Genomic DNA, 11173 nt, shown 5'->3' with positions numbered 1-11173 from the left:
TTTTTTTTTGGTTATATGTGATTATACATTTGAAAAAGGAATAATAAAAAAAATATATATATATATATATATATATATATGTAATAACATATGTTTGCTTCTTTTTTTTTTTTTAAATGTTTATAATTTACCGATTTTGTCTATTTTTATTTGATTATATATATTTAATAACATTTCAGTTTAATATATATGTATATAATAATGTGTTTATATTAAATTAAGAGATATTATATATATATATATATATATATATATGTATATATTTATATTTATGTAAGAATTATATTCAGTTAATTTAATTAATTATAATATAAATAAATACATATATATATGTGTATTTTGATGTGTTTCTTATTTTATTTGCCATATTTTATTTTTTGAATATACAACGGAATAATAGAGAAGCAATAAAAAAAAAAAAAAAAAAAAAAAAAAAAAAATTAGATTTATAATTAGTTTTTGAGTTTGAAATTTTTTTCGTAGATTTGTAATATTTCTTCCTTTCTGCGTTATTTATTTTATTTTGGGAACAGGATTTTTTAAAATTCTGGTGAAATGTTTTATTTTTTAGTTTAACATTATGTCTAATTAGTTTATTATATATATGTATGTATATTTATTTTTTTTTGTCATTTATTTTTTTTTGCTTATTTTAATCATTTGATAATTTTTTTCGTTTGATCAATTTGGTTACATATTATTATTCCATTCCATTTCGTTTCCTTTTATTTCATTTTATTTGTGATTAGGTGTAAATATGATTAAAAATGTTTTTTATTTGAATTTTATATTTTCTTTTTTTCTATTAATAATTAAAGGTGATAACAGTGTGTCCAATGAAAGGAAAGAAATATATTTTGATGATGATGAAAAATTAAAACTGTCTTCTTTTTTCGATCCTTCTACCAATGTGAATTTAGATGTTGGTGAGAATGATGAGCTGTCATCATATGTGCCTAAAGAGGTGAATGAAAAGAAGAAAAATAAGAAAGATATACATAGTAAGGAAAATTTAAAAAATGAGAACAATATATATAATAAGGACAATACGAAAAATAATGAAGTTATTAATTATAATGTTGTTTTAAAGGATAGTCGTGCAAAGGAGGGGATTATAACAGACGAAAAAAGAAGGAATAGTACAAAAGATAGGAAAAATAAACAACAAAAGAACAAAAAAATGAATAGTGATGATGATGATGATCATAATAATATGAATGGTAGTAACTTTGTTGTTGAATACAATAAAATGATTGATATGTATGATAAGATTTTAGATGAGCTTATATTAAAAAGTATAAATAGAAATAATTATAATTATTTTAATATGCTTGATGAATATTCTCTTCAAACAAAAATAAATAAAGAAATGTATGATAGTTTAAATTATTTGATTAGACTTATGAATAATAAAAATAGTAGGAAATATTTTATATCCTTTTCAAATAATGAAAAGAAGAAAAGAATAAAAAATGATATGAATGAAAACATATATATAAGACATTTTATTGTATCTTTATTTAGATGGTATAATAATTTTAAATTAATAGAAACTTGTTTTGATAAGAATAATTTTATTTATTATATTGACGAAAATAAAATATATTCTTATAAATATAATTATAAGCTTATGTTAAATTTATTTAGTTCTGAAAATTTTTTATATTATATAAATTTAAGTAAATTATCTTTATTAGAAATTATTGATAACTACAATAAATATAGTTTTATTATTAATAATATAAAAAGACATTATCCTAATGATATGTATCTCTGTCAGTCATTTGATGATTTTATTTATTCATATTTCTTAAGTTATAATCATCATTTTTTTGATAAACATAAATATCTAATAAATATGGATGTATGGAATAATTCAATAAAAACAAAAGGGCAAATTGGAAATCATAAATTATATAAAAAATTAAAAAAACTAAATGAAAATTTAATATTATATAATTATATACAAAATGGTGATTCAGAAATTATACGTTATGTTACATTAGAAATGCGTATGATTTTTTCTAACTTTACAAATTTATTAATAGATATATTAAATAAATTATATAATATAGATTATCATACTAATATAAAACATGAGAATGTAAATGTTAATCCCGAGAGGGATCCACCACAAGATTATGTAAATAATAAGAATGACGTTGACATATCGTTAAAAAATGTTAAGGAACCAAAAAAACTAGATGATAATAAGGCTAGGTCGAATTATGAGACTGATGAAAGAGGTGATATGATATATGATAATACCAATAAGGAGAAGTTTGAAAAGAGCGAGGGTGCATTTAACAATATTACTGAGAGTGCAGATGAGTCTTCATTTGATACACATAATAATAAAAATGATGGAAAGGAATCGGAGAGTGATGTGTGGAATTTACTAATGGATTCATATAAGAAACTAGCGAATGATGAAAATTTTAAAAAATATAATAAATATATATTAAAGAATTTAGATAAGTTTTTGAACATGTCATCTGAAAAAAAGGAAGATATGAATAGTTATAAAAATAAATATGAATTAAAGGAGGGTATAATATATAATAAGGTTTCTGATAAATATATTCCTTTACTATTTAATCCTACGAAAGATGTATTTACATCTATTAATCAAATTAATATTAAAAGTAAGATAAACTTTTTTAATATATATGAATATTTAATAACCATTACAAAGTATAAAGAGAACAAAAATTTCTATGATGATTTATTAAAGTGTAGAAGAGAAATTTTTTTTAAGGATCATGATTTGTTAGAAAATAATAATATTATTGATAAACAAGAAGAGTTGAAAAAAAATATTCGAAACTTGATGCGTATTCATGAAGTATCAAGTGAAGGAAATAATTGGAACAGAATGAATATAAAATATAAAAAATATGGAACATATGATTATGATAAAATGAATGAATTATATTATGTCGATGATAAGAATATATTAAATGTGAATGATAGGAAGAGATTTAATTTTATGAATAATAAAGAAAAAGATAAGAATTCCTTTCATATAAATAGAACAATGAGAATATATGATTATTATAATAATATAAATTTGAATATATTTACCCCAGCAGCTATAAAAATGAAAGATAAAATATATGATCAATTAAAATTATTGAGAAGTAATTTTGTTGAGAAATTAAAAAATGAATCAATTTGTGTTTTGTCATTTTTATATTTAATAGGTATAAATGATAATAATGGAAAGTTACATTTCCCATATGGATTTCCACGAAATATTGATTATTCTGTAAAACTTATAAGAGAAGGGAAAGATGGGTTATGTAATTTTTTAAGTGGTGTTTTATATCATATAAATTTACCTATATTTGTAAATAATTCTTCTATATCCATAAGTACAGAAATGAATGATGATGTATTCGAAATAAACGATAATTCTATAAATAGTTTCTTTTATATATATTATAAAAATAATGAAAATATACGAAATCATGATTTTTTATCTGATGAAAATAGAATAATACCAAGGAAAGAAGATAATATAAAATCTAAAATTATTTCTTATTCTTTAGGTTCAACAAAAGACGATTTTTTTAGTAAATTAGCATTTACAAATAATGTCATTAGATTGAAATATAAGAATAAAACAAATAACACCTACTTAAAAGATTATTTTGATTTTACTTTTGATAAAATTAATTATAAAAATTCAGTAATAAAAAATAACGTATCTCCATTTTTAACTACTTGTGATTATTTATTAAGTAATATATTAGGAGCCGTGGTTGATTCTTTGAGAAATTCATCTACCTTAGAAAGTGGAGTGTATGAAGAAAATATAAATGATAAAAATAAAAATATAATTCAAAATAATTTAGTACAAAACAAAAATCTGTTTGAATATTTTGTAAAACTAGCTGATAATAGTAATTCATATGCTTTAGCTGCTTTGGGTGAAATATATTATTTAGGAAATGAGAGTATAGGAATAGAAAGAGATGAAATCAAAGCTTTTGAGTTTTGGAAAAAGGCAGCGGATCAAGGTGATACAACCTCTGCATTGTCTACAGGTTATGCCTATTTGGATGAGTATAAAAAGTTTTTAAAAAAAGAAGAACTTGTTAAAAGTATGGATAGGGAGGATGTATTAACAATGATACATTTGGAGAATTCCACCAAGGATAAGAAAAATGTTACTTTGGAAATGTTCCAAGAATCTAGTGAGAAAAAAAAGCAGAAAAGGGATAATAAGAAGAATAATAAGAAGAATAATAAGAAGAATAAGAATAAGAAGGAGCAGGATGGAAGTACCGATGGGGCTGCAGTTGGTGATAAAATTGTAGAAAATGTTGGAAATGTGTTCCAAGAAAGTTATGGTAATGTTGATGAATCTATGGGAAGGAATGGATCCTTTGATGGGTTCTCTATGCCATCATCGGGTGGATTAAACAATGTTAATGTAGAAAATAATGTTAATGTAGAAAATAATGTTAATGTAGAAAATAATGTTAATGTAGAAAATAATGTTAATGTACAAAGTAATACCAATGTACAAAACAATACCAATGTACAAAGTAATATTAATATACAAAGTAATATTTATTCCCATGGTGAAACGAATTCACAAAATAATATTAATAATGTAAATTCTTTTGAGAACAATGCATACACTCAACAAACCTCTTATGGAGAGTGGGCGAACCCTAGCGAGGATTTTTTTAATAGTTCCTTTTCTTCGTCTGTTTCTAGTGAGGATGTTTTTAATAATTCCTTTTCTTCGTCTGTTTCTAGCGAGGATGTTTTTAATAGTTCCTTTTCTTCGTCTGTTCCTAGCTCGTTTCTCTTTGACATACCTGAAGGATCTGAGTATGAGCATATGACAGAGAACATATTGGATGAACAGATGAATTTTTTTAATACGAAGAATAATAAAGAGCAGCAAGAAGGAAGACCTAATAATGAGAGTAATGGTATGTGGAATGATGAGAATGATGAAATGATACAAAAGTACATGAAAGATTTAAATGACGATTTAAATAAATCTTTAAAGAATGCAGAAGAATATTTTCACAAAGCAATAAGAAATAATGATGATAGTTTAGAGAATATATTAGCAAAATATAATATACATAAATTTGGATTAGGTACTGAAAAAAATATAGAATTAGCTGGGATATATTTAAAAAAAGCAGCTGATAAAGGTGATAATATATCTCAAATGTTATTAGGCCATTATTATTCAGGTTCAGATATCGGAATAAAATTGAATGATTATAAAGATGATGATAAACTAGAGAATTTAAGAAAATCATATAAATATTATAAAATGTCTGCACAGAATGGAAACATTATATCTTTATATAATAAAAGTATATTAATATTAAAAGGTGTTAATCCTAAATATAAAACATTTAATGAGAAATGTGAGAAAACATTGAAACATTTCCATTTTATAGGATTATTTAATGAAAGACTATATATGTTAACTAAATTATTAAGAAGAAATTATCAATTTAAAGATTATACAGGCTCTTTATTGTTATCTATTATGTTGTCTGAGTTAGGTGACCATGCACATAATGTAAATGCTTCTATGTTATGGACATTAAAAAGGAAGACTATGCAGCAATTTACGGAAAAGTATAATATTGTGGAGAATTTAAAATTATCCTTGATTAAGGAATTGAAGAATAAGGAGGAGCAAGAACAAGAAAAAAGACAAAACAGTATTCACAATGTATATAATAATAATAATAATAATAATAATAATAGTAATATTAATGGATATAAACAATGTGATAAAAATTGTAATGAAAAAATTAAAAGAATATATAAGAAGAATAAAAATGCTAGTTATTCCTTTTCAAAAGTACGTAAAATGTATTCTATGTCTTTGTTGACCAACTGCAGTATGCTATCCGAATTTTTGAGGGAGCGTCCATTATTTTCGAAAATAATATATTGTTATAATTTTAAGAGGGAGTTATATATTCATTATAATAGATTATCTTGGTTTCCCTACAAAATGATGAAGATGCAACATGAAGATGATTTATCGGATGATAAGGATAGGTCTGAAGGATGGAACAGCATGAATACAAAAAAGTTTAATGAGAATGTACAACGTGATAATATGAATAGAAAAGAGAATGCAAATGCGAATGTGAAGGCATATACAAATGTGAAGGGATATGCAAATGTGAAGGCAAATGCAAATTCTGTATTAAATAAAGATCATAATAATGACAATTATGATTATTCTTATTATAAGAACAATGATGAAAGAAGAAATAATAAGAAGAGTGAATTTTTTAATACATCAAAGAATAAAAAAGAAGAAAAAAATGAGAATAAAATAACATATCATGATACATATGATTTATGTAAAAAATATAGCCAAATTGAATTATATGAAAAATATGATAAGATAATTTTAAATACATTAAAAAAAAACGATGCTGTAGAGGAAAAAATAAACAAGTTAGAACATATGAAAGGTGTTATATTAGAACATTTACGTATTAGTGAGTTCTTACATTGTTATTATAAACCTATATCATATTATCAAATAAAGTTAGAAGAAGAAAAAGAGAAAAGAGCTAAAATAGATGAACATATATATAATGAAGAAAGATATTATAAGAATGAGAAATTTAATTATAATAATGTTTATTCAAATAAGTGGAAGAGTATGAAAGATTATAATATAAAAAATTTGTATGAATCTGAATTTTCTAGATACTCGGTTTTTTTAGAAAATATAGACATGAAAGAAATATTTAATTATAAAAAGAAATATTCATCTAATATATTTGATGAAATTCAAAGTTTTTCAAAAAATTGTGAAGTTTGTAAACAATATTATGATATATATTCAGCTTATTATGGACATAAAAAGTCAGGAATTAATTTGATTAAGAAATATCGAGAAGGTGATGAATTTACCATAAAAAGTAAAAGAAAGGAATTACAATTCTTAATAAGGAATTCAGATGAAGATAATCACCAATCACTTTATTATAAAGCGCTTTTTTTAGAACATAATAATTTAGATAATTTAAAAAATATTTTACAAATATATTTCAAGCTAGCTACAGATGATCATAATACATGTAATGTTATTGGTTTTTTAGGTATTATGAAAATATTTTTTAAAAAGCTATTTTTCGATTTTAATATATTTAGTAAAAATAATAAAAAGAATATATTCACATTTCCTTTAAAACACAAAACATTCTATGATGATAATTTATGTTCTTTACAAAAAAATATTTTATTAAAATCTGAATTTGATAACAAATGTTTCAACTTTGATTATTTGTTAAAAAATAATTATATTTATTCTCAAATTAGATATTCTGACTTTTTTAAGGTTTTGTATAATCTGATATTATCTTTTTTTAAAATTATATGATAAGTGTATATATATATATATATATATATATATTATATATATGTTATATTTATTTTATTATATTATATTTTTTGTTGATTATAATTTAAGAATTTCTTCTTTGTTTTTTAATATTTTTACCTTTTTATTTTTTTATAAAATTTTCAAATTGTAGACCTTTAATTGTGTGCACATAATTAGTGTACATTTTTTATTTAGACAAACATAAATTTATTTTTTCTTTATTTTGTAAAACATATATATATATATATATATATTATATATATTTATTTTTTTTTTATTTTTTTGTACATATTTGATAATTAATAAGTTATATAAACAGAAAAAAAGGAAAATTTAAAATATTAAAACATTAATGGATTAAATATATTTGTGTGTTCAAGTATGGAATGAATGTATATAATCATCCTATTTTTAAATGTGTTTTGTTGTAATATAAAGGATACACAAAAAAAAAAAAAAAAAATATATATATATTGATATATTTATTTATATATTGATATATTTATTTATATATTGATATATTTATTTATATATTGATATATTTATTTATATATTATTATATTTATATATATATATATATATATATATATTTTTTTTTTGTGTTAATTGCTGTTGGTTCTTTTCCTATTACTTTCATATTTTTTGCTTTTTTTTTAAGGTATCTTTCATACCATTTGTGAGATGTTCTTTATTTTTTTTTCTTTTTTTCTCTTTAATTAGAAAAGATTTATTTTGAACTTGCTTTGAGATGCTCAGATATTGTTGTAGGTTTTCCTTTTTTATATGTATTTCATAATTACTTACATTGTTAGATTTTTTATGTTTATTAATTTTTTTTATGTTTAATATATCTGCATTAATTAACATAAGTGTCGTTAAAAAATTTCTTGATATTTCAAATTTGTCTTTATTCTTAATAAGTTTAGTAAATAATATGTTTTCACCGTTATTTATTGTATAGTTAATAATATTCTTCTTATAAAGATCCACATCGTATTTTGGTTGCCTTTTCAGAATTTCGAGTTTTTGCTCCAGAAAGGCATTCCACTTGCTGACTCTACAAAAGGGAATATAAAATAAAAAAAATGAATATACATATGGGTTAATACATATATATATATAATTATACCATATACATTTGCCTCCTTTTGTTACCTGTCTTGCAATTCTTGGTCGTCATTCATAATAAATGTATTGTCGAGATGGTCGTTTTCGAAAATAGCTATAGGTATATTATCCATTTCATCATTTAATATATTTTTATCTGTAATATTTTGAAAGTTATTATTTTGTTCTATATCATTTTTATTATCTTCATTTTTTTGTTCGTCATACTCATCATCTCTTAAAATGTCAAATTCATATATAGGTTTGTCATCAAAAAGGTTCACCGAAAAAAATTTTTCAAAATCATTTTTTTTTTTAAGTGTTTTTATGAAATTGTATATTAATGGTTCTAGATGGTAGTATGAAAAATTCAACCCTAATTTTTGGATATATAATTCTGGAATTTTTATTTGATTAAATAATTTTTGATCATTTGAGAAATTGTTAATATTTGAATATATAAGCGAATTTTTTTGTTTTTCATCTTTCATATTGTTTATAATATTTGTTTCATCATTAGTTTGATTATTGTTTGTGTTTTTATCAAGATCGTTTATATTTGTATTGTATGAAATGAGGCTTTTATAAAAATATTCATCAAAATATATCATATCATCATAATCATCATCATCATCAATCATATGATCCAACTGGATTATATTATTAGAAATAATATAATGATAAAATGGATTATCATAACATTTTGTATTATCCTTATATTGTGGAACTTCAATATTATTTTCTTTATTATCATTTTTTTTTTGTTCATTATATATCCCATCTGCTTCATTTTGTACAGGCCTTTGTTGTTGATTTGTGTTATATATTTGTTTGATTATGTCACGTTTCATTATTTCAAGTATATAATTTGGTTGCATGTATCTAAAGAAGTCTTGATAATTTTTTATATTGTAACAATGTAACATATAATAATTAGGCAGGGGTCTATTTAAATCATATCTTTGTAAATGATGATTATTATTAATATGATTATCCATATGTGTATTTTCTTCTAAAAGATGTAATTTTTTTTGTTGTTGCTTAAATTTTTTCAGAATAGATTTTTTATTTTTTAATATACCTAAAGAAAAATCATAATCAAAAAAATCTTGTTTAAATAAAAAAATATCGAAACATATATTTTTATTTATTATATCTGTTATATGATTATATAGTTTATATATATGATCCATGTTTTTATTTTCTACAACATATTTACTCAAAGTATTTGAAGATAAATATGTTGAATGTCTAGAAAAAAAATCATATTTTTCAAATAAGATAGTACTATTTTTATTTTGTATAGAAAAATTATAAGGATCATCTATAAATACGTTATAATCATTTATATCTAATAATAAGATACCATCATTTTCAAGATATATTTTTTCAAAATTTAATGTGTTCACAGAATTATTTTCTGTAATTTCAAATTCATTTATAGCATCTATATCATTGTTATTTATATTATCATTTTCTTTATCTTCATCATTATTATTAAAATTTGTTTTTCTTTTATCTTCATTTATATCTTTTGTTTTTTTAATATTATCGGAAAAAAGAAAAGTTGGAAATGGTATGGTTTTAATTAATATATCATCTTCAATTGTATCATTATCATGTTGTGTATTTTTCATATTTTTTATTTCGTTAATATATAAATATTCTTCTTCATCAGATATTATCAACTGGTTTTTTTTTGATGACGAGTTATGCTTATTTTCTTTATATATATTATATAATGTATTATGTGCTAAATTATGTAAATGCTCAATTTTTTGACTAAAAATTTTTACACAATTTTCCACAAATATAGCAGCGGAGGTAAAATTATCTACTACCTCTTTTTCATATTCGTTTTCTCCTAGACCCTTATCTATATTTTCTAGTACATTTCTATCTAAACAATTTAAAAAACCTTGTATAGTACTGGACAAATCGAAATTTATGCATTCATTCGTATTATTACATTTTTGTAAATTTTGTATTAAGAGGTTCAATTCATCTGTCGTAGACATTTTAAAAAAAAAAAAAAAAAATAAAAAAAAAATAAAATAAAATAAATACATATAAATTAATGAAAGAGGAATGAATATATATACATATATATATATATATATATATATATATATATATATATATATATATATATATACATATATGTATATATTTATTCATTTATTTATTTATAATGTTATATTATAGTTTGAAATGTAGAGCAGGTTTTATAGTAAATATATTTATATTGTAATAAAATTATTCTTTAGAAAATTTAACATGACACGGTACATATAGGGTTAAATAAAATTAATAAGGGAAACAAAAAAAATTTTGTTATATATATGTATATATTATTACTTATATTTTTATACTATTACATTTTATAATATTTCAAAAAAAGTTTAACAAAAGTGTGTTTATGATAAGCAAATTGTCTAATGATATTTGAAAGACAGGATATTATATCCTCCCTCAAATAAATTAAAAAAAATAAATTCAATATGTGTAGTTTATTATTCATATATATTTTTACATATAAATATATAAAGATATATATATATATATATATATATATATATATCTTTATATTTATATTTATATTTATATTTATATTTATATTTATATTTTTTTTTTTTTTTTTTTTTTTTTTTTTTTTTTTTTTTTTTTTTT

General features: G+C 20.9%; 2 protein-coding genes across 2 annotated transcripts; one reads left to right on the top strand and one right to left on the bottom strand.

The window, feature by feature from the left end:
* Positions 1-757: 757 nt before the first annotated feature.
* PRSY57_0203200 (hypothetical protein) lies at positions 758-7393 on the top strand (the record flags this gene model as incomplete). Its single annotated transcript, XM_012905468.2, has 1 exon — positions 758-7393. One exon carries the CDS (start codon positions 758-760, stop codon positions 7391-7393), a length of 6636 nt encoding a protein of 2211 aa, XP_012760922.2.
* A 636-nt stretch (positions 7394-8029) lies between these two features.
* On the bottom strand, positions 8030-10521 carry PRSY57_0203100 (hypothetical protein; the record flags this gene model as incomplete). The annotated part of the gene is made up of 2 exons (XM_020114392.1): positions 8030-8372; positions 8552-10521. The coding sequence occupies 2 exons, from the start codon at positions 10519-10521 to the stop codon at positions 8030-8032; spliced, it is 2313 nt and encodes a 770-aa protein (XP_019970863.1).
* Between the last annotated feature and the right edge of the window lie 652 nt (positions 10522-11173).

This window comes from Plasmodium reichenowi, chromosome 2 (genome assembly GCF_001601855.1).
Source record: "Plasmodium reichenowi strain SY57 chromosome 2, whole genome shotgun sequence".
Lineage (NCBI taxonomy): Eukaryota > Apicomplexa > Aconoidasida > Haemosporida > Plasmodiidae > Plasmodium > Plasmodium reichenowi.
The sequence above is the reverse complement of the archived record's forward strand: the minus strand, read 5'-3'. Positions and strand labels throughout refer to the sequence as shown.